Below are 22506 nucleotides of genomic sequence, written 5' to 3'. Positions count from 1 at the left end.
AATCCTTTCCACTCCTGATGCATTGGGGAACAGCAGGACTCACCCAAAGGTAAGGGCTTTTTATCAGTGTGTGAGAGTTCTCCTATCACTTGCTCACCCTTGGGTTATCCAAATATTAAAAGCATTTTTGCAGAGCTCTGTCTCTCATCAGCTGCTGAGTAAGAAACTCAAAGCATCTCCTTGCTGCAGAAATTCTCTGTACAGCCCATGCCAAGAAATGAGTCAGAGGAACAAATGAGAACATCCACACTCAGCACTGCAGCCTCTGAATGGAGGATATTTGTTCTTTGTGGGCTTTTTTAAAAAAGCTTTTTCTGGTATTTGTGTTCAAGCAAACTCATTTTTGTGTTTATGGTCCCGTGACTTGGTGCTTGTTCTGAAGACTCTGTCCTGGCACATCAGGGTTCAATGGATGTGCTCCTACAGCCTGTGGTGAGGGCTTGGGATGTTTTAATATCTTTAGCTGTAAAATGAATTCAAAGGGAAAAAAAAAAAAGCATCTTAATTTTTAATAGACAAATTATTGTTTCCTCAGAGGATATAAAATAACTACTTTATCTCTTGATGCTGGTACATCACTGTAGTAGGGAGGGAAGAACAAAGTGTTTTTGATGATAAGTTATTTAAATCTCAAGGATTTTGCTATGTTAAGTGTTTTCAGCAGTGTTGGTAGTCAGCAGTGCAACAGTGCAGGAAAGAGCAGCTTCCATTAAGCTTAGAGGGGAAATCCACAGCCAGAGCCCCATGTTTGCCTCCTACAGAATAAATTTTGTCCCTGTGAATGTAGGTCAGACATCACCCTAATTAATATTTTTCCTTGCAGATACATACCCAGGGGAGCTGTTTTAGCAAACATCTGTCCCAAAATATACATTGTATTATTTCAGGTCACCTTTCAGTACCAAAGGTGCCTGTGGACCTTTTGATGGATTTATAGCAAAATTGGAAGTTTTCTATTAAAAATATTATAGTGCTGTTCTTTTCAGGATAAAACTGATTTGCTTTCTATTATTCTTGCAAATATTAGACTTTAGATGGCTGCTTTAATTTGTCATGGAATGTACATAAATGCATACTCCTCTTGTATGGGAAGAGCTTCCTACCCTAAGGCTTGTTTTTAATTTATGCAGACAAGAGGCAGGGGGAGATGGGAGGCAGAAAGAGCTGGAGGACGTCTGTCAGTTTGCAAAAGAGAAACTGGTGAAAAAATGAATTGCAAGGATGGGTTTGGAGGGAGAAATGGAGAGGTCCTTGACATCCACTGGGTTGGCACAGAAAGGAACAAATAGAAACAAGGAACAAATAAAAGCATCCAGGAAAATGAAGTGTTTGTTTAGGTTTCATACTCCTAAAAAAGAAGGAATTCAGTGGGAATGTGTGTTGGGTTCAGAATGTGAATAAAGTGTTGGGTCTGGCAGCAGCTGCTCTAAGGTGTCCTGGTTGTTTCCCTGCAGGTGTTTGCATATGATCACTGCTTTTGGTCTATGGATGAATCTGTCAAAGAAAAATATGCAGGTAATATTTAGTGTGGTTTGGTTGTCTCCAAGTGGGAATGATCTGATTCAAATACAGTCCTTGCTGCAGGGCTCAGCCCATATGGCACAAAGTGCTGTCCCTGCTCTGACTGGCTGCTGTCAGAAGGAAAAGGGAAATAAATCTTCAATCATTCCAGTTTCTTTTCTCTAAAGATGACAGTAGCAATGGGCACTGCCACCCCTTTGCAGTGCAGGGAGTGCAGAAACCCAGCACAATGATGCTTTACTCCTGTTTACAGCTTTATGGAAAACACTGCTCCAACTCCATCATTTTAAATGCATCAAATCCATTTATTTCTTTTGAGCAGCACTGTTCTATGTAATTTCATGTTTTTCAGTGCTGATGGGAGTTTGCATCATAGTAAAACCTAATAATGGAATATTAATAAAAGCCTACTTTCATTTAAGTGTATGTGAATTCAGATGCTTTAGTGAGAATGTATTCAATAAAAAGTTTTAAATGTATTGTTATAATGCATTTTGCATATAGTTATGGTAAATATGAAATATATTTAAGAATATATTAAATATATTTGGACTTATAACTCCTATTATTTACTCCTTTCATTCTTGTTAGCCTTTAAAATATGGGATCAGTTGAACTTGTTAACATTTATTTTATAAAAATCATAAGAAAAATCAAACACACAAACACTGCTCAATTTTAATTTCCTTAACAAATAACTAATGAATAATAACCTATCAAGGCACTGAGAAAAATATGGCACTTTCAACCATACAAATTACATAGGAATATTACATATTTTGTTTCTTAAATTAACAGTGGTGCCTACATACCTGATATTTTGGTCTGTTATACAGTGGGAGTGTTACCCCAGCTGAGCCTGGCACAGCTCTTGGTGCTTTTGATGGGGAATTTATCCTGGATTTGTCTGTAAAGATTGGAACTTCAGTGAGAGAAAGAAAGAGCTTAAAGAAACATGATTTGAGAGGACATGTCAGTCCTTAAAATTCTGTCATGCCTTGTTCAGGCTTGAGTTTCTCTGGTTGTAAAATTAATTCTGAAAATAGATTTTGTTCAAGTAGTTACTACCCAGGTATTTTAAGCCTTCCTTCCTCTGCTTGGAAAATTATCTAAAAAACTCAAAATTCAATTACAAAACAAGTGATGCACTTTACTTTTGGCCAGTGCAAAATATCCTGTGAATGTCCATATCTTCCACATACTTGTGATTCCTTTTCTGTAAAAATCTCCTTGAGGTATTATCCAATATCTTACAGTAAAATTTTCCAGTGCTCTGCTGATTCCCTTGGATTAAAATCAACTGGCTGTCATTAATATGTATATTTTGGGGAGGTGTCATTCCCCAGCAGATTAAATTCTGCAGCTGATCTCTTAAATTCTGATAAAACTTCTGAGTATGAACCTTGATAGGATATTGCTTTAAGCACATCCAGGTAGATCCATAATTATCCCAACCTCTGATTTTTACAGCAGCAAAAATCTGTATCACATCTTTGCTCCTTTCCAAGGAGCAAACCCTGGGTGTGATTTAGGCAGCAACAGCAGGAAAACCCTCACAGCTCTTACTTAATTATCCAAGAATCCAAACCAAGGGACAAAAATGGACAATGTTGGCTTGTGTGTTCTATTTTCTAGGTCAAGATGTTGTTTTCAAGTGCCTTGGAGAGAATATTCTTCAGAATGCCTTTGAAGGCTACAATGCCTGTATCTTTGCCTATGGGCAAACAGGTGAGTCCCAGAGGAAGGGAGAAGAGTTCCCTCCAAAGGTGTTGTGTTCTTTCCACAGCTCTTGTGACATTGTTTGAGGACAAATACCATCTAACACAGATAAGAAATGTTTTCCTCTTTTGTAACATCAGATATGAGGTAGGCAGGGTGAGAAGTAAGATTTTGTTGCTGCTGGCTACCCTTATTATTTCTCACATTTCATGTTATAATCTTTGGCATGACCATGATTGTCCTTGAGCTCAGAGCATCGCTCACATTTTCTGCTTCTGTGGTTAAAATAATCTTGAATTGTCATTTTAATGTAATATTTAAAGTGTAATATGAAGAATTTTCTCATTGTGGGTGTTAGTGGCTTGTCATCTGCAGTAAGGCTGGATCTACATAAAAGTTCTCCAGCACTCTGAGGCAAATTTCTTGTTTTCCTTTTAATTAAAATAGTCATTAGCTCAGTGGTGTTTGGGTTACTTTAAGGGAGAAGATTGAACAAATACCTTTCACTGAAGTGAAAAAAAAAAAAAAATTGTAACCTCTTTTATTTCCTATGAGTATTCTGCACAGCAGGAGCCTTTGTTGCATGTTCTCTAAGCACAGCTTCCCTCACACAGGCTCTGGAAAATCCTACACCATGATGGGTACTGCTGACCAGCCTGGATTAATCCCTAGGCTTTGCAGTGGGCTCTTTGAAAGAGCACAGAAAGAAGAAAATGAAGAGCAGAGTTTCAAAGTGGAAGTATCCTACATGGAGATTTACAATGAGAAAGTCAGAGATCTCCTTGACCCCAAAGGGTATGGAATTTGTGTGTGAATGGCACTGTAATATTAGTCCTACACTCTTCCTTTCCATAACCAGTTGGCCCTAATGGATCCCATCTAAAACATTTGCCTAGGATGGCTTTTGCTGCTTCCTGATCTCAGCATACTCTTCATTATAAATCAAAACAAAGTAGCAAGACTAAAAGCTTGGAGTAAATTTACCTTTTGTGAAGTGACAGCGCTGTCTGTGTCAGCTTTTTACGTGTTCCAAAGCTTTTTTGTGTTTGCCTTCTGGCCCTTGCTCTGTGCCTCAGTGGGTGTTTGTGAGGCCATCCTGTTTGAGATGTGTCAGTGAGAAATGGACTTTGTGTAAATGTTGTCTTAAGTCAGTCATGTGCTTATAAATCCCTTTTTTTTCCCCCAACCAGAAGCCGTCAGTCATTAAAGGTTAGAGAACACAGTGTTTATGGCCCTTACGTAGATGGCCTATCCAAACTAGCTGTTGCTAACTACAAGGTAAGGATCAACTTTATGAAAGGCTTATCTTTGACATCCTCACCACCAGCTGCTGTCCCTGCAGCTGGACAGAATCACTAAAATGCTCCTTTATCATATCTTTGAGCAGGAGAGCTGTAGATTGTTGTGGGGAAAACAGGGCTGAGAGCAGAAACTCCATCTTGTGCTTGAGATTTCCTCTCAACCTTAAGATGAGTGCACACTGAAAGTGTTCTGTGATTTTTTTACAGATTAAGCAGAAACAGGCTCTCACTGTGTCACTTTTTGCCTGTCATGCTCTGCTCAGTAATTTCTCTTCCCCAGTAGCACACACTGGAATTATGAACTAATGGTTGTTTACTAATGATTGTTTCAAGCAAATACTTGAGAGCATCACATGAAACTGGCTTGCAGGATAATAAATTTTCATATGTGCATTCACAAAATACCCTGTTTTTTAGGGAGCATTAACTTACTCTGGGAAAAATGGATAAATATGGGATGGAATCTGTCACCTTAACCAAAACATGAAACCAGTGCAATCCCACTATTGCAGTTTCTCCAGGTGTTCTTCCACCTCTCCTTGGTGGTTTCTGCTAAGACAGGACACATTTCATGCTTTGCCTTTCCATGTTGCCCAGCAGCTTTGTGTAATCCAGAATTTTGAGTCAGTGGTCTGTGGTGGTCCTTTGTTTGACTGTTTATTTGAGTTGCTTTAGCATCACCCAACTAGAGATGCAGAAATAGAAGTTCAGCCCAAGACCCTGATAAGAACTATTTTAAAATAATACCTATTTTAAATAATTGCTGTGAAACCCCAAAGCAGGGGAGCTGCACCTCTCTCAAGCATCACAACAGATCAAAGCACATTATAAACTCTTAAAATTTGCAGAAATATAATGACCTGTTCAGCATGGTTCTGTTTTATAAACCTCTGAGCCTTCTGTCAGTATTCCAGATTCTCAGACCATAACAATTGAGGCTAAAATGTGACAGGGTTCAAACACAAATTGCTGTTTCCTCACTTCTTTCTTTGCTTTTGAGTGTTGCTGTGTGCAGGCAGGTGCATTATTTTTGTTGATAATTGAATATCTGGGTTGAGGAGTGGATGAAGTCATGACACTGTGGAGTTTTTAGCTTTAAAGGGTGGTGGGGGATCACTTTGATTTTTTTCCCTCCCATTTTTCTGACTAAACAAATGGAAGTCTTAGTGAGAAAATGCTGCATTTGACCAAGATGAGATGATTTTTGGAGGTAATTGGGAAAGATATGAATGCAGATATGCTCATGGCTGTGAAAATTGTATTTAGGACATCGAGTCCTTGATGTCTGAAGGCAACAAATCTCGGACTGTGGCTGCCACCAACATGAATGAGGAGAGCAGTCGGTCCCACGCAGTCTTCAAGATCATCCTCACCCACACCCTCTATGATGTGCAGTCAGGGGTAAGAAAATCCACCTGCAGGCACTAAATGGCAAGCTGAGATGTGTCTCTTGCTGTAAAGTATTTCACAGGAAAGGAAACACAGCAGTTTGTAGTAAAGGCCAAAGATAAAATAGGTGTAAAATTAGAAATAGACCTGAGTGTAGCCCTTAGTGATCCTCTTCCCGTGGTTATTTAGTGCAAATTTGTATCAGTTATCAGCTTTCTAAATTAAGGCAAATTTGTATTGATGATCAACTTCCTAAATTGAAAAAAATGCTAATTTTAAATATTTTGCTTTGTATGCCATTAATGGTTTTATGTGCATATATTAAATACTGAAAAAACGTCTAAAGCTGCAAATATTTAATTTCTGTTTCTTTATACATAAATAAGCCTTGGAGGGATGTGTGAAATATATTATGTCAATATTATTTAGTCCCTCACAGAAAATGGTGATAAATTGGAATGAACTGAAAGAAGTCTTTTTAAATTTCATTGATAAATTCTGTCCTTGAACAATTCTTTAATATTTTTAAAGCCTTGGAGAAATTTTGAGTGTCCACAGAGCAAATCTGAGCCTAAATATTGGGTATATTGGAAAGCATAGTGAGAATTTGGGGTTTTTTTCCCCTCCTAATTTCTCGGTTTCCACCAATCTTCTTAACCACACAATTTTCCTCATTCTTTATTTGGATTTTTTTTCCCTTTGCACTTTGAATCCACATCATAGTATGATGAATTATTTTTTAATTTTTCCATAATTTGTCATTCCAGTTTTGCTGTGACTCTTCTGCTTGCTTTTCACACAGTTTTTTTTGTGTGGTCCTGCTCAGCCTGGATGGAGAATGATTGTGATCTCTGCACCTTCCAGTGACCCCTGTTTGAAATTCTGCAACAGATTTCCCTTTTTTTTCCCATCTGCTGGTCCTTCAGTCCTGGAAATGACACATTCCATGACCACATAATATTTTGATAGGTTTAGGGTGACATTTTTGGAAGCTTTATTGATCTTAATTATCTTGCTAATTTGTGGGAGCAGCATCCTGAGATGCTGAAGGTGGAGATGCTGCAGAAGAACATGTCTTGTTCTCAAAGACAGTTGGCTCTTCAATTTCAAATTGATTTAGGGAATTCATGGAGTAAATTTTGACATCTTCAGAGTGTCATTTAGGATCAGATGAAAGGATTTGTAACAAAATCTGCATTACAGGTTTAAATACTCCCATAGCTGGGATCGTGTTCCAGGAGGCTGATAAGGATAGAGGAGACTTTGCAATTGTGATTATTTATGTAAATTATAGCATGGCTCTCATCAGGTTCATTCATGGTCACTGAAAACCAGAAGAAACCCTGGTATAAAATCTGAGGATTTTAGGAGACTTTCCAAACTGGAATTGTGAACCTCATGTCTCTGCTTGTGGCTGCTTTGGCCTAACTCTGAATTTTTCATAGTTCAGCACTTGATTAGTGTGCCCTGTGTACACCTCCTCTGGAGATTTCTGAGCTATTTGAAGGTACCACAGTGACTTCACATCATCCATGACTTCACTGCTGTTTCTGAAGCAGCAGGTAGTGACTTAGCACAGGACACTGCTCAAATCCAGCAATTTTCAAAGGGCTTAGCCTTAAACAAGAATTTACACCAAAAATGAAGTTTAATTCCTGTTGTAAAATACATCAAACAATGTAAATTGATTGAAGTGCCCTGATGGGGCTGTTCTCTGGTTCCTTCCCCAGACATCAGGTGAGAAGGTGGGCAAGCTCAGCCTGGTGGACTTGGCAGGCAGTGAAAGGGCAACTAAGACTGGTGCTGCAGGAGACAGGCTGAAAGAAGGAAGCAACATTAACAAGTAAGACTTTGAGATGATTTATTTTCCTTTTTTCATCACCATTTCCTGCTAAATACAGCCTACTTGTAAAACAGGATGAAGCTCCTGTAGTCAATTTTCTCCTTACCTTCTCCTGTAGTCAGTCTTTCTCCTTTCCTTCTCTCTGTTTCTCCTTCTGACATTCAGTACTCTTAGATAAGGGAATAAAATCTCCATCTCTTAAAAAAATATTTGTGTTCCTGCAACTGCCATGAATTTCATTGTGAAGAACTTGATTATTAAGACTGAAAAAAAAATAGGAGTGGAGCTTTTGTGAAGAAAGAATGATCAAAATTAAACTATGATTTTTTTTTTTTTCTCAGAGCATGTTTTTGGAGAGAAAGTCACTGTCTAAATATGCATTTGACTTAGGAATATTTACCCTTTCTAATAACTGCTTGTGTTCTCTGGGCAGATCCCTCACAACTCTGGGGCTGGTTATTTCTGCCCTGGCAGATCAGGCTGCTGGCAAGAACAAGAACAAATTTGTTCCATATCGTGATTCTGTGCTCACTTGGTTACTTAAAGTAAGTAAATTTGGTTTTGGTTTTGGGTTTTTTTTAATCTTCTTTTTATAAGTGACATAAAAGAAAAGAGTCTCATGGAATGAAATCAAAATTCTGTGCTTTTTGCCTCATTTTCTGGGTTTTATGCTAACCATAATTGTCTTTGGAAAATGAGCTGGATGTTGGCCATTAGTATCTCTGCAGATTAAATATGTTCCCTGTCTTCTGCTGACCTGCAATGGCCTAAGGATTAAGGAACTTTAAAAATAAAATTAAAAGCAGTATATATTTTATGGGTCAGTGTAAGTACAGCTTCACACACAACCTTGGGGCTAATTTAATTTGGGTAATTCCTGCATGCAGCTGATTTTACATACTGGTATGATTAGCTCTGAAGATGTTGATTAAGACTATTACCTTTTCCTAATTGTCTAATTTAATTGCTAAGATATTCTACTTTTGTCAGCAGAGTATAATTGCAGAGCATTTTCCCAGTTTACAGTCTGAGGAGCAGGTCAGGAGACTTCAGAGCTGGTGTTCATGTGAAATGAGCTGTTAAATCATTTTCTGAACTGCACAGGATTCTTATTGGGTCTTATTTTGGGGAAAAATGAGTGTATCATGATGGATGAGGATCTCTACAGTCTAAATGTAGAAACCCAAATTCTTAAATATGAGATTTATATATGTCAAATTTCTTTTTTTTTCCCTTGTGCTTTGTTTAGTAGTTATCCAGCAGCAGCTGAGATAGTTCTTAGAAAGAAAAAATCTGAGAAGAAACTGATTCGTGGCATCATCAGCCTTTCTTTGTCCACTTACTTTTTTGTGTATTTTGTTGTCTTGGCTTCCCCACCCTTTCTTAGCAATGTTTTTTAGGTATTGTTTAAATTTCACATCCCTAGGATTTAACTGCATGTGTGGGAAGTAGAAGACAAAGTGATTTGCAGGTTATATAGAAGATAAAAAAAAAAGAAAACAACAGCACATTTTTCCTTACAGAGATTTGAAAACAAAGTTGAATTCCATGCTTAAGTAAAACAAAATCCCTGTTTCTTGACACATAAACCTTCATTTTTCTCAGTGCTGCCTTTTAATGAACCTTTTAGCCTGACTTGTGAAATGATTTATCCCTCACAGATATGGACAACAAATAGCCATGTAAAAATCTAAATGGCACAACACAATATCTGAATAAAACAAGTCCTCACAGCACAGGGTTCTTTCACTGAGGCTTTTTCAGGGTTTAAATACATTTTTGCCTCTCTATATTTACACTGAGTTTTTACTCTCACTCAAAAGAAACAAGTGATTTTTTTTTTTTTTTGGCTCTCTGCAATGCTCAGTTTACTTCACCCTGATGCTCTCAGGGTTCCTGATGTGGCTGCAGCAGGGTGGAAACCTCCCTCATGAATTTCCAGCCTTGTTGGAATTAGTTCTGCTGCTCCATCTCTAAACAAATCCAGGGAGCAGACTGCAATTCCTGTTCAGCACCTGTCTGAGGCATTGTGGCCACAGTGCCTGTGAGACCCATTTTTGTTCTGCCTCCTTTCAGGCAAACCCTTTTTGTGTCCAACATCATGGCAACAAAAGGGTTGGGGGCTGTTGGGGGTTTTTAACAAACAAGCTCTCATTGAAGCTTTGTTTTGAAAGGGGGAAAATGTAAACTTTTATTTTTTTTTTAGTTAGAGATCAAAGGAGGGATTTATTCATTTGAAGAGGGCTGTTTGGAGTAGCCATGAGATGGTGGGCTGTTCTTTCTCCCTGCTTTTCAACTTTATGATACCAAAGCAGACTAAATGTGTTTTAACTGCAGAAATATCTGTCATACAGTGTCTTCCACAAATCTAAATTAGTTCAGGAGACCTCAGGTTCTGACACTTTTTGCTTAATTTTGTTGAGGATTTTAGACAAAAGTGCCAGGTGAAAAATATCATCTTGAGCAGTGGCATCAGGGTATGTGCTGGGAGCAAAATAGCTTTGTCAGTTCTTGTAACTTCTTGTTTTAATCAAATTGTTTTGGCACAAACATCTTGTTTTCCTCTGGTAATCAGAAGCCTGATGGCTGCTATTAAAAATATAATTTCTGAACTCTACATTTTGAGTTGTTTTCACAGTAATCTTGCTGCTAGAGGTGAAAAAAATAGTTAATTCTTAGGAATCATTTATTTCCATTCTGTCTAATGCATGCAAGCCCAGCCTTGCCAGGCTCATTTACAGACCCTCTTCATTAATTAGAGGCTGATTTGTTATTTTTTCACCTTTCATGCTTATCATTAAAGAAACCAGTGGAATCAGCACATGGGTTTTATAAATAAAACTTTATCAGATAGTCTGGCATTGGGCTATAATTGCTACAAGAGGGACTTTGCCCAATTTATAATGGGAATATTGTGGGCTCTGGTGTATCACTGTTGCAGTGTTCTCAGCTGCCTCTACAGCAGAGCTGTAATTCAGATAATGGATTCATCCTATTTTGGAGTTAATTAGTGCAGTGAAGGGCATTCCCAAGGTGCAAAGTGTTAAGGTTGGATTTGGGAGGGGGATATTGGCCAGCTCCCTGCCAAACTTCAGCTTTTTATGCAGAACAGGGATTGCAGTTGCAGAGTGTCATTCCTGATTATTAGCCAGGAAATCCCATGGAATGATTCATTAGTGCTCCTGTTAGTCTTAAAGTTTTCAGTTAAGAAACATTGCTGTGGTACAAAGGGGACCCTCCCAAGCCATGGATTAATTTGGAGTAAACATCAGCTAATCCTTGGATGAGAAAAGTCACGGTGAGATCAGTCAAAAATATGGTTTTTGGCACTGATTTTTATATAAATACACTTACCTGCATGTGCTGACTGTGTTGAACACTATAAATACAGAGAGATTTATGTTTCACATGAGCTCCATGCCCTTTTGCATGACCAGAGACAGCCAAGTGCTGCCAACAGCCTGACTGCTGTCAAACTGGTTTAGGCATCACACAGCCAGAAAGAGAGTCTTGGGGAAATACTTAAAGGGGTATTTTAATGATTGCTGGGTAAAGCTCCACGTGTGCTTTGGAACTGAAATGGTTTGACAAGCAGCTAATGCAATCAGATTGTTCTAATGGCAATGCCTGACCTACATTTCATGGGTTATTGAAGATGAAAATTAAGAGTGTGGTTTGTCTCAGAAAGAGATACTGGGTAACAAACAAACAGACAAACAAAGCCCATCCCTAAATTCCAAATAGATAAGGAAACCAAACTGTCAAACAGAAAAAAAACCCAAACAAATCTGCTGCACAATTTAAATCAGAATATTTTATCTTTATATATCTATATTTGACTAAAATTGTAAGCCATGATCTTAAGTTCAATAAAAAGATTGAATCCTTCCTTCCTGGAATCCTTCCTTCCTGGAATCCTTCCCTCCTTCCTGGAGTTCTTCCTTCCTTCCTGGAATCCTTCCTGGCATTCTTCCTTCTTAGAATCCTCCCTTTCTTCCTTCCTGGAATCCTTCCTTCCTTCCTTCATGCCCTTCTTCTCTCACAGCCAAATTCCAGGAGGGTAATTCCTTATGTAATTTGGTTTAGATTTCTGAGCTGTGCCAGTGGGAGGAAGGGAAGGACCCTGTTCTGAATGTTTACAGAAATAAAATCAGCTATATTGTGTATGAAGAGATATGTCAGTAATTTATTTCTTGAAGACATCTGTCTTCTGGTCTTTAAAATGAGATCATCTGAATTCATCATGGTTTTTCCTGAGCTCCCTTGGTAGTGTCTGAGAAGTTCAGTGCTGAAGTGTTTGCATTTCTGGTTTGTAAAGCAGAAAACACAGAAAGAAACCTTTGAAGCATTTACCAGTCCTTGTAAAGCCCAAAACAGGGCCTTTTTTCATTCTTGTCCAAGAATGTCAAAAGCCAAGAATGACATTTCCTGAACGAGCTTTCAAAACTGAACACTGAAAATCATGGCTTTTTCCTAACTCACACAGCTTAAACTCTTCAGGCAGCTGTCCTGGTTTGAAGGACAGGTGTCTGCTAAGAAAGGCAGGAACCTCTCTTTAAAAGAAGATAAACTCCCTCCAAATTATTATTGCTTTGTAATTAAGTGGCTCTCAGGTAAAGATATGGGAATTAGGAATAACAGTTCTTTACTAGGAAAATTAAAATGAAAATACAGGATTACACAGAACAATCCCAAACCCTGCCAGAGTCAGAATCCAAGCTGGCACAGTCAGTCAGTCAGGGTGGTGGCACAGTCCCATTCCATGGTGCTGCATCCTCCTGCAGGGGCAGATGTGGCTCAGCTGGAGCAGTGCTCCTGGAGAAGGTGCAGTTTCCTCTGAAGGTGCAGGGATGATGTGGAAAGGTCCAGTTTTCCTCTGGAATCCAGTGGAAAGGCTGCTCTGGTGTTCCAAATGTCAGTTTTTGTCTGGGTAGGAAAGGCTTGGCTCCTGCCCTGGCTGGAGCATCTCCCAGTGGGATGATGGAATTTTATCAGCCATGCCCTGGGACTCAGTGGCCATGAACAGGAGATATCTCCTGGAGGGAGGATGGGCTGTGGGAAGATAAAGATGATTGCCCAGCTGGTTTAAAGATGGCCCATTAGCAGAGAATATGTGCCAGGAGATCAGGGTCAATACCCCACCCGGTGATAAAACCCACATTTCTGATCACATCCTCTATCACAACCCAACACACCCAAATAAAAACACCATTTCTTTAACACACCCCCCCTGAACCTTCCAGGACAGCCTGGGTGGTAACAGCAAGACAGCCATGGTGGCCACGGTGAGCCCGGCTGCCGACAACTACGACGAGACGCTGTCGACGCTGCGCTACGCGGAGCGCGCCAAGAACATCGTGAACCACGCGGTGGTGAACGAGGACCCCAACGCGCGCATCGTCCGCGAGCTGCGCCAGGAGGTGGAGAAGCTTCGAGAGCAGCTCACGCAGGCGGAGGTGCGGCCCCCCAGGGGTTCTGGTGTGGGTTATTTTGTTTCTCCTGCTTGTTGTCGCTGCGTGTTTGTGCCTGAGATGCCTCCCAGCAGGACGTTTGGTGGGTTAGAGTCCCTGTCCTGCTCAGCCTGAGAAGAAAAGTCAAAGCTGTTTTCTGCCGTTTCCAAGTTTTTTTTGTTCTTTCTTATCTAAAGAATTCTTTTTCTGACTAGCTCATCGACCCAAGGCACACTGACTGCCCTTTTATACTATAAATTAATGTTTTAAAATTGATTTCCAATGCATGACAACTTTATTTCACTGTCCAGTTTTCTCCCAAACCAACCCAGTGGTGCCATCCTGGCCCAAAGATGGATGGCATGAAGAAGAAGAAAGAAAAGATATACCACGCCCCAAATCCTCCATCTTAGCTTTAAACCCCCTAATACAAACATTTCTAAAAATTGACTTTTCTACTTTCTAACAATCTTATTTATACTCTACTTATTTTTTTGTGACTTGTAATTCTTCCTGCAATGGCAGTAATTTTTCCCAGGGGCTTAAATCCAGTCCACAGGGGTCCAAGGCCTCTGAGACCCCCTGGCAGGGGGGTCTGGAGGCATCCAGGGAAGCCAGGGGAACACCCTGGACTCCCACAGATTCTTATTATGATTAATCAATAATTCTATTCAATTACCAAACAATCATTATATTTAACAATCATATTATTTATCATATGATGATTATGCAGGTGCAGACAAAGCTCAATGTTTATTCCTGGTTCCCTTTCCCAGGCCTACCAGACCCAACCTTTCTTTCCACCCCCTGAATCTATTGTATACAATTCCCATGCTTTAGAAACATTTTAACCCTATGCTGTCAAACTGGGAGCCCTTCAAATCCCCATGAACCCCTCAACTCTCCAAAATTAATTCCACTGTAGGGTGTCCAAGAGATGCTTCAATCTCTTTTTATATAATTCTTGGTTTTGTTTTTGCACATGTCCTATCTTGAAATGTTGGTTGGATTGGGATGGTCTGCCCAGGGAGGTGGTGGAGTCACCATCCCTGAATGTGTTTTAAAATAGATTGGATATGGCCATGGTCTAGTTGAGGTTTTAGGGCATGGGTTGGACTCTGATCTTGAAGATCTTTTCCAACCCTATGATTCTTTGAATTCTGTGAGCACCTTGTTGAGCATTCTTGGTTTTACTCTGTGATGCAGAGCACATGGATGGTTCCAGTAAAGACTGAGAGATCTCTAGGCAGAGCTCTGCTGATATATTTTAAGAATTCAGCATGGCCACATCCTGTGAGATGTGACTTCAGTTAAATAAAGTTTTCTTGCTTGTTTCCAGCTGTTGAATCTCTTACAAACACTAGGCAATATCTCTCTAGCACTCCCTGAAGGGAAGTTGTAGCCAGGTGGGGTTGATCTCTTCTCCCAGACAACCAGTGACAGGATGAGAGAAGACAGCCTTAAACTTCACCATGGGAATTTTAGGCTGGACATTAGGAAAAATTTTTCACAGAAAGAGTGATTAAGCACTGGAACAAGCTGTCCAGGGAGGTGGTGATGGAGTCACCATCCCTGGAGGTGTTTAAAAAAAGACTGGATGTGGCACTCAATGCCATGGATTAGTTGATAGGTTGGACTATGTGATCTCCAAGGTCTTTTCCAGCCTATTTTGTGATTTCTCCTGCAGTGAAATTTCAAGAGAAACACAGTCTAAATATTAGATGAAAGCCAAGAATTACTGTAATTCTGAGCTCTATTCCCAAAGGGACAAAGCAATGGTGATGTAATCCCTGTGGTTTGCAGTTCACAAAAATTATGATTACAGCATTTGCATCCTGAGGTATGCAGGGAATGCTGGCTGTCATATTGGAAATGACTTGTGGATTTTGGACTCTCCTCATTTTGAGCTGGGTGTATATCAGTTTCTTTAAGGTATCTCAAGTTAAATATAATAATATTAAATATCTAAAAATCACCCTAAAATATCAACCACAGACTCAACAGTACTCTGAGAATTGCAAGTAATCCCAGTTTGTCTCATTTTGTAGCATTACTCCCAAAATAATGGCAGCTGTCCAAAGTAATGAAGTAGTGTTTCCTAAGGATGAAATAATAAATATTTCCTTTCCCAAGTATTAAAATCCCACCCTAGTTGTCATCCCAGTGGCATTGACAAAGAGCAGGGAAAAAAACCAGAGCAATTTGCTGTTGAGAGGCTGCACAGTAAAGGTCAAACCCCACATTCACAGCCTTGTGCTCCTTTCAGTTCATTACATTTGTTGCCCATCTAATTGTTCTTACAGAAATGTGCATAAATAACTTCCTGAAGTGAACAAAAAGCACTGACTCATTATGACAGGTTGCATTTTCAAAGCTCATTTCCACATACAGAAGTTGCCAAGTTGTAGGTTTGGGATTTTTTTTTTTTTATCTTTTGGTGTCAGTGTCCTTTTCTCTCCCAAACAGCCAGAACAGAACTTGACAGCTGACTTTCTTCTCTCAGAGTATGGAATTATCCTCTTTTTCCCTTTCATTTTATAATCCATGCATTTTGATCTTTTTTTTTTTTTTTTTTTTTTTTTTTTTCGGTAGGAATTAGCATAATGTTTTAATTTATCTATGCCAAGGGCACCAGCTTGTCCTTCCTGGGAATTCACCTGCTTCCAGCAGAGGAGCAGCCCATGGGTCTGGGGTCAGGCTGAGCCCATTTCTTTGGGGTTTATTTGGGCATTGTAGGGAATGAGGAAGAGTTACCCAGGTTATTTTACAGCTGAAATGTGTGAAAATGGACTAATTGTCCAAAGAAATGGACAAATTAAACATTGAGAGTATCTGGGCTTCATTATTCTGCCTTGTAGTGTCCACCCTTTTGCACTGATCATGTTTTTTCTGGCATTATGAATTTGTGTTTGGGAAATTGCCTTGGCTTCATTTCCCTTCCTGTGTGGAGTTCATAGAATCATGGGGTGGTTTTGGGTTGGAAGGAACCTTAAATCTCACCCAATTCTACCCCTGCCATGGGCAGGGACACCTTCCAGTGTTCCAGGTTGCTCCAATTCCCATCCAGCCTGGCCTTGGACACTTCCAGGGATCCAGGGGCAGCCACAGCTTCTCTGGGAATTCTATTCCAGGGCCTCCTCACCCTCCCAGGGAACAATTCCTTCCAATATCCCATCCATCCCTGCCCTCTGGCAGTGGGACACCACTCCCTGTCCTGTGCCTCCATCCCTTGTCCAAAGTTCCTTCTCCCTTTCACCCCATATTTAAAGCAGAAAAATCCCACCCAGGACACATCAGCTGACAGTTCCTGGACTGTTGTGTCTTCACAGAGGAAACTCCTTTCTTAAAACAGGATTTTCCATCCTGGCCCTTGCTCCTTTTCTTGAAGGAGCTGCAGTGTAATGAGGCCTCTTTGATCTGGATTCCTCTGAGGATTTTTGGGTTTGTGGTAAGGGAATGGCTGATGCTGGAGGATGATGCTCCCATTGTTTAATTGGCATTGCATCAATGCCAACCAGCCAAACCCATGTTCCTCATTAGCAGTAATGAAATAATGACATGAGGAAATCCACAGGATTTTTGATCAAGGTTAGTAGAGGAGGAAGTGCCAGTATGGAGATGGGAATTTAGAAATCAGAATAGTTTGAGTTAGAAGAGACCTTTTAAAGCTCTTCTAGACCAACTCCTTGGCATGGGACACCTTCCACTTCCACCAAACCCCATCCTTGGACATACCCTGATACCTTTTCAGTTTTTAGGAGGGCATGGGATTATCTTCTTATTCTTAAGGTAGTCCTTGTTTGAAACATGGACCTTTGAATATTTCACCAGACAAAGTCAGAGCTGTGGCAAATTAGCAAGAAAATGGAATTCTAGTGTCCAGAAGCACATTATGAAGCTTCCTTTGATGCTCACACTGTAAACTGTGTGTAGAAATGCAGAGGTGTATAAGCAGAAGAGCTGTATTTCTCCTATAGAAAAAATACTGCACACATCATTTAAAAATGAGAAATAAAAATATTCTGGTGGTGTGGCAGTTCACTGAGAGGTGAGGTGTCATTTTGTGGGTTTGGCAGCTGAGGGGACATAGCCAGAGCAACAGGATCTTGAAAAATGAAACTGGTTTTGATATGAGTCCCTTGGGATGTAGAAGTAAGATTAGTTTGTGTGTATCTTTGTGCAAATCTGCCAGTATCATGCAATTGGTTTGTGTTGTAGCACATAAACTCCATGTTAATATTTGTACTTGTAACTAATTAAAAGAACTTTTTGGTGGATTCTGCCTTTACATGCAATGTGTGTTTTAAAGACCCCTTTACTTACTGCTAAGTGTGCCTTGAAAAATGAGTCATGTTGCCTTTATTCCCCCATCTGTGTGGCTGCAGAGGGAAAAAAAAAAAACCACAAAGCACAACAAGCTTTTCTTGTTTCATTTGCTTTCATTCCTGCAGGCTATGAAATCACCAGAATTAAAAGAAAGATTGGAGGAATCAGAGAAATTGATTCAGGAGATGACCGTGACCTGGGAAGAAAAATTAAGAAAAACTGAAGAGATAGCTCAGGTTTGCAGCTTTCTTTCCTCTTTCCCTGCCCCCATTTTTTATGAAAAATAGGTTTGTTTTCTTTGTCTGTCAGTTCATAGAGGTTGTCTGAGTCTCTCCCCACATTTATGGGTAAGTAGGTCAAGCTTGCTGCCCTTTTGAAAAGCTTCACTTAATTCCTGTGATAGATGGGTGCCTCCCAGATTACCACTCCAGTGACAATAATAAATTGGCACTGTATGCAAATGGAGGAGTTATTTAAAAAAAAAAACAAACAATCCCACGGGTGAGAGGATTACAGGGGTTTTTTATATTCTTCAGGCAGTAAAATTGTTTGTGATGGGGAGTGTTGAGAGCATTCAGTGCAAGGTTATGGACTGAGTGCCTCAATGCACCAGGCAAAGGGCATTCAGAATGATAAAAAAATAGAGCTCTTGAGGATCTCTGTGTGTTTTAACAGCTCTTAAATTGATATTTGGGGCCTCATACCATAACTGGAGATGATTAGGTTGGAAAAATGATGCAAGTCACCATGGTTGTTGCATGACACTCCTGCTTCTTCCCACACAAATGCTGATGTATATATTTGCAGAGGGGAGCTTTGGAGGGGGAGGAGGTGATGAATAGTGTGTAATAAATAAGGGGAGAAGGGAGCCTCTGGTACAAAGCCCTCTTGTAGATGCCACAATCAGAATAGACTCTGTTGACTTTGGTTTTAAAGATCCATTGTAAGAAGTGCTGCCTGTGACTACAAGAGCTTCCTGCCTTTCAGTGCAATTCCTCCCTGTGCATAAGGGTGGGAAAAAAATTAAATGGAAAATAATAATAGTAAAAAAAATCCTGTTCTTATTCTACACAATAGTTTCTAGGCATTGAATGTGTGAGGAGGTTGAAAAATCAAAGTAATGGACTCAACACTCCAGACTAAATGTGCCTTGATGTTTGCATGTTGCTGCTTTAACTCTCTGCCTTTCTCTTTCTAAATTCCCAGCCTGGTAGGATGTTTCATGAGCCTTGAAAAAGGGATATTTTTTTCCAGAGGAGGGATAAAGATAAGTGTTTGTGCAGCACAGGCTGTTCCAGGACTGTTTGAAGTCAGTCACTCCCCTCCTCACCTGGACAGGGGAGAGAAAATGTAACAGAAGGTTCCTGGGTTGAGATAAGGACAGGAAAGATCAATCATCAATTACAGTCAGGGGCAAAACTGATTTAACTGGGGAAAATGAGTTTAATTTGTTAGCAACCAGATCAGAGTAGGGTAATGAGAAATAAAAACCATATCTTAAAACACCTTCTCCCCTCTTCTCCTTTTTCCCCAGGCTCAACTTCAATTCTGATTTTCTACTTCCTACCCCCAAGTGGGACAGGGATATGGGGAAAGGGGGCTGTACCCTGTTCCCTACATGTTGTCTCTACTGCTTTTTTATCTGTCATCAAAATGTGTCAGGGTAGGCAGGATGGAGGGATATTTGTAAATCTTTGAGGAAAGGATGATTCCTAATAGAGAGCAAGGACCATCAAAAAGATTTCAAAACTTTAAACACCAGCCAAATGAACAGGCAATTTTTCACATTTGCAGTGAGCATTTGACATACTTCTAATGTGTTGGGGTTTTTTTTTTTAATGTTTAATTTAATTAACATTAGGTCTTGAGAAAAAAAAAATAACAGGAACTGGCTCTTTCTCTCTCAGTTAATCCTGTGAGATTCACATTGTGGGCCAAGTTCTCCTTAGGGCAACATGTGCTTTATCTCTGTAGATAATAAGGATTTTTGTGAACTTCAGAGCCTGGCACTGGTGATTGGAAGAGAGATCTTTGACATCACACTGCAGTTTCTCCTCTGTTCTTTGTTTTCCCAGTCTCTCTCACACACACACATGACTTTTCCTTACAAGGACATTATGTTGAGTTTGGAAGCGTGTGGGGAGACAGGGAACAGAAAATCAAGAGCAAGTTGTGCCATTTCTTTGCAATTTTAATCTTGATTAGAGCTGGTATAACTGAGCAGAGAATGATCCTGAATATTATGACATACTCAGCTTTTAAATATAAAGCACACTGATAGGTAAAGATAAACATTCCAGGATTATTCCTACATTATGTAATTTGATATTTTTAAAAGTCTCAGCAGCACAGGGAAAACACTGTAGGTCTCTTGTATGGTTTTTTACTTATTAGTTTCAGCCTCTCCTGTTTCTGTTTCCTCCAGTAAATCCTGTGAGAACCCTCCCATATTTACTTCTATTTTTCTTTATTGCTATTGCAGATGGTGAGTCTCACTTCAGTTTCTCTCTGATCCTGGGAACAATCCCCAACTTTTCTATCCCAGTGGATTTTTTTCTGTAGAAGAATCTCTTTCTGTTCCTAAGTCAGAAATGTTTAATGTTTCTCTTTCATTTCTCTGGTCTCACCCAAACCCTTGGCTTTGAGAGATGTACATTTCTGCACAGTAATGCTTTGTTGGGCATTTCTATGAAGTCTTTTGACAAGAACAAAACACCATCCAAAATGCTGCTATTCTTGTTCAGCAGGAAGTGTTCTTTGCATTACTTAAATAGCAGGTTGCCAGTTTTTTTGTCATTTTGATTGCTCTGGAACAAAGCATAGACATGGAGCTTGGCTTGGCAAGGATTTAACTTAACTTGTTGGCTTTTTAGCTGGAAAGGGAGAATAAAGGGCTCTAGAGATGGCTTTGTGGTAGCATTTTGCTGTTCCAGTGAGGTCATGGAGAAGCTCAGCAGTGCTGCAGGAGGCTGCTCCCTGCTGCTTTCATTTCCCACTGGGAATATGGGAATGCTTGGCACCAAAGCTCTGAGAGCAGAGGGGCAGGAGGAATCACAGATACCCCTGACCAGAGCTTGGTAGAACTGAACCTTCTGTGCCTCACCTGTTGCAGGAGGAAGAATTTCCTGTCCTAGAAGTGTCAATGCATCATTTTTGCTCCTGAAGATGGGAATGGATTTCTGAAGGGTTGTGCATCAATGCCATAAATGTTGATGGCTGCTCTTTTACAGGAGCGTCAGAAACAGCTGGAGAGCCTTGGCATATCCCTGCAGTCCTCTGGAATAAAAGTTGGAGATAATAAGTGCTTCCTGGTTAATTTGAATGCAGATCCAGCTCTCAATGAACTCCTGGTGTACTATTTAAAGGTAAAGATTTATCTTTGCATATACAATTTTTTTAATGTCAGAAACGGGCCAGTAATTCATTTGGCTGAGGTGTACTTGGAGAGTTTTATAAAACTGTATATCTAAAAATATTAAGAATTTTATGAGTGCAGCTTTTTTATTTCAACTAATTCTTTGTAGCACAGGGAACAAAAGTTTATGTTTGTTATTTGGTTTCTTTGGCATTTTTAAAAAAGAAATTTAGACGTGTTCTTTTTGAGAAATTGTCTCCTGCTTTGGGATGAAGTTTTTCAGTGGTTGGGGTTTTTTTATGCAAACTTTCACAAGCTTTTAACCCTGAAATTATTTTTTTATGAAAGTTGGGCATATCAGTAGTCAGCTTCTCCATGTGTAGTCTAAATTCTGGCTGCTGTCTTCAGTTCATGAAATGAATTTTTAATCCTCTTCGTGCAACTTGCCAGGAGTGAGAAACAAGTTCTGTTCTGCCTCAGCACTTCTGATGTGCACTCCCTGTTTCTGATATTAACCATCCAACACATGATCTGACTTTTGGACCCTGGGCTGAAATATTTGGGCAGTTTATTATGGTTTTTACAAATTGTAGATGGAGGACTGAGGAAGAGAAAGAAGGTACAACTGTTTTAAAGTCACATCTTGGAGTGCAGGTTCTAAAAATTTCACAGCAAATGGTTTGAGCTTCAGTTCATTCATTCATTCTCTTCCCTTTGAAGTGGGGGAGTAACTCTCTAAACAGCCACAAAATCAGCAGTTGGGCTGAAAGATGGTTTTGGTTTAGTCACTCTTAGGAAGTATGTGTTCCTTTTTTATATCAGCCATCGTGGCTCTGTGATATCTCAGTAGGAACAAGGGAAAACACTTTTAAAATGTTGTATCTGCTAAAAAAAAACACATTAAAAAGGAGAAAAGAGCTGAGGTTTTGGGAGAGGTTGACTCTTTCCCAGACAACTTGCACATAGAAGTCCAGAGTGTGACTCAGCTGTTAAATCACTGTCAGGTACTGGGACAGATCCCACTTTTTCCCACTTTAACAAGGATAAGATCAAGGCAAAGTCTTGGCTCATCAGTGCCAACAGGAAAAGTCTCAGGTGCTTCTGTGCTCTTTTCTAGGAAAAACTCCTTGGGGCAGATTTTCTCTCCTTCAATTAGTCTTTGTTATTTTTTTAATAACTCAGATTTTTCTTGCTCCTGGAGAATTTTGGTGTAAAAATCCCCATGCTTTGAAATGATGATGATAAAATTACTTCCAGTTTTTTTTTTCCTAAAATCCTCTTACTGTTTTCCTAAAATCCTGTTATTTAACTCAGAATATTTGCCCACATTCTCTCTGAGCTGTGTGTGCACCAGGTCCTTCAAGTGCTGAACAACCTGAGCTGACCTGTCTAAACTGTCTGACCTATTTCTCAAAAATTGCCTGGAAATGCCTAAAAAGGAGATTTCTGTCCCAAAAGGGACAGTGGTGGAATTCCCATCCCTGGAGGGATTTTAAAGCCATGTGGATGTGGCACTTGGGGACATGTGGCAGTGCTGGCTTTGGTGGTTTTAAAGTGGTTTTTCAAACCTCTGCAATTTTATGTGTGGGGAATCCTTCATGT

General features: G+C 39.8%; 1 protein-coding gene across 1 annotated transcript in view; it reads left to right on the top strand.

Annotated features, from left to right (window-relative positions):
• Positions 1-22506, top strand: part of KIF13B (kinesin family member 13B) — a 113915-nt gene that overhangs the window by 45092 nt on the left and 46317 nt on the right. Inside the window, exons 3-13 of the mRNA XM_079298190.1 lie at positions 34-49; positions 1455-1515; positions 3157-3249; positions 3855-4035; positions 4431-4518; positions 5808-5942; positions 7661-7773; positions 8207-8318; positions 13017-13229; positions 17675-17785; positions 20780-20914. Of these exons, the coding sequence (XP_079154316.1) occupies positions 34-49; positions 1455-1515; positions 3157-3249; positions 3855-4035; positions 4431-4518; positions 5808-5942; positions 7661-7773; positions 8207-8318; positions 13017-13229; positions 17675-17785; positions 20780-20914 (1258 nt within the window). The remainder of the gene's footprint in view (positions 1-33; positions 50-1454; positions 1516-3156; positions 3250-3854; positions 4036-4430; positions 4519-5807; positions 5943-7660; positions 7774-8206; positions 8319-13016; positions 13230-17674; positions 17786-20779; positions 20915-22506) is intronic.

The sequence above is a fragment of the Erithacus rubecula genome (assembly GCF_903797595.1).
Source record: "Erithacus rubecula genome assembly, chromosome: 2".
Taxonomy (NCBI): Eukaryota; Metazoa; Chordata; class Aves; order Passeriformes; family Muscicapidae; genus Erithacus; species Erithacus rubecula.
The sequence above is the reverse complement of the archived record's forward strand: the minus strand, read 5'-3'. Positions and strand labels throughout refer to the sequence as shown.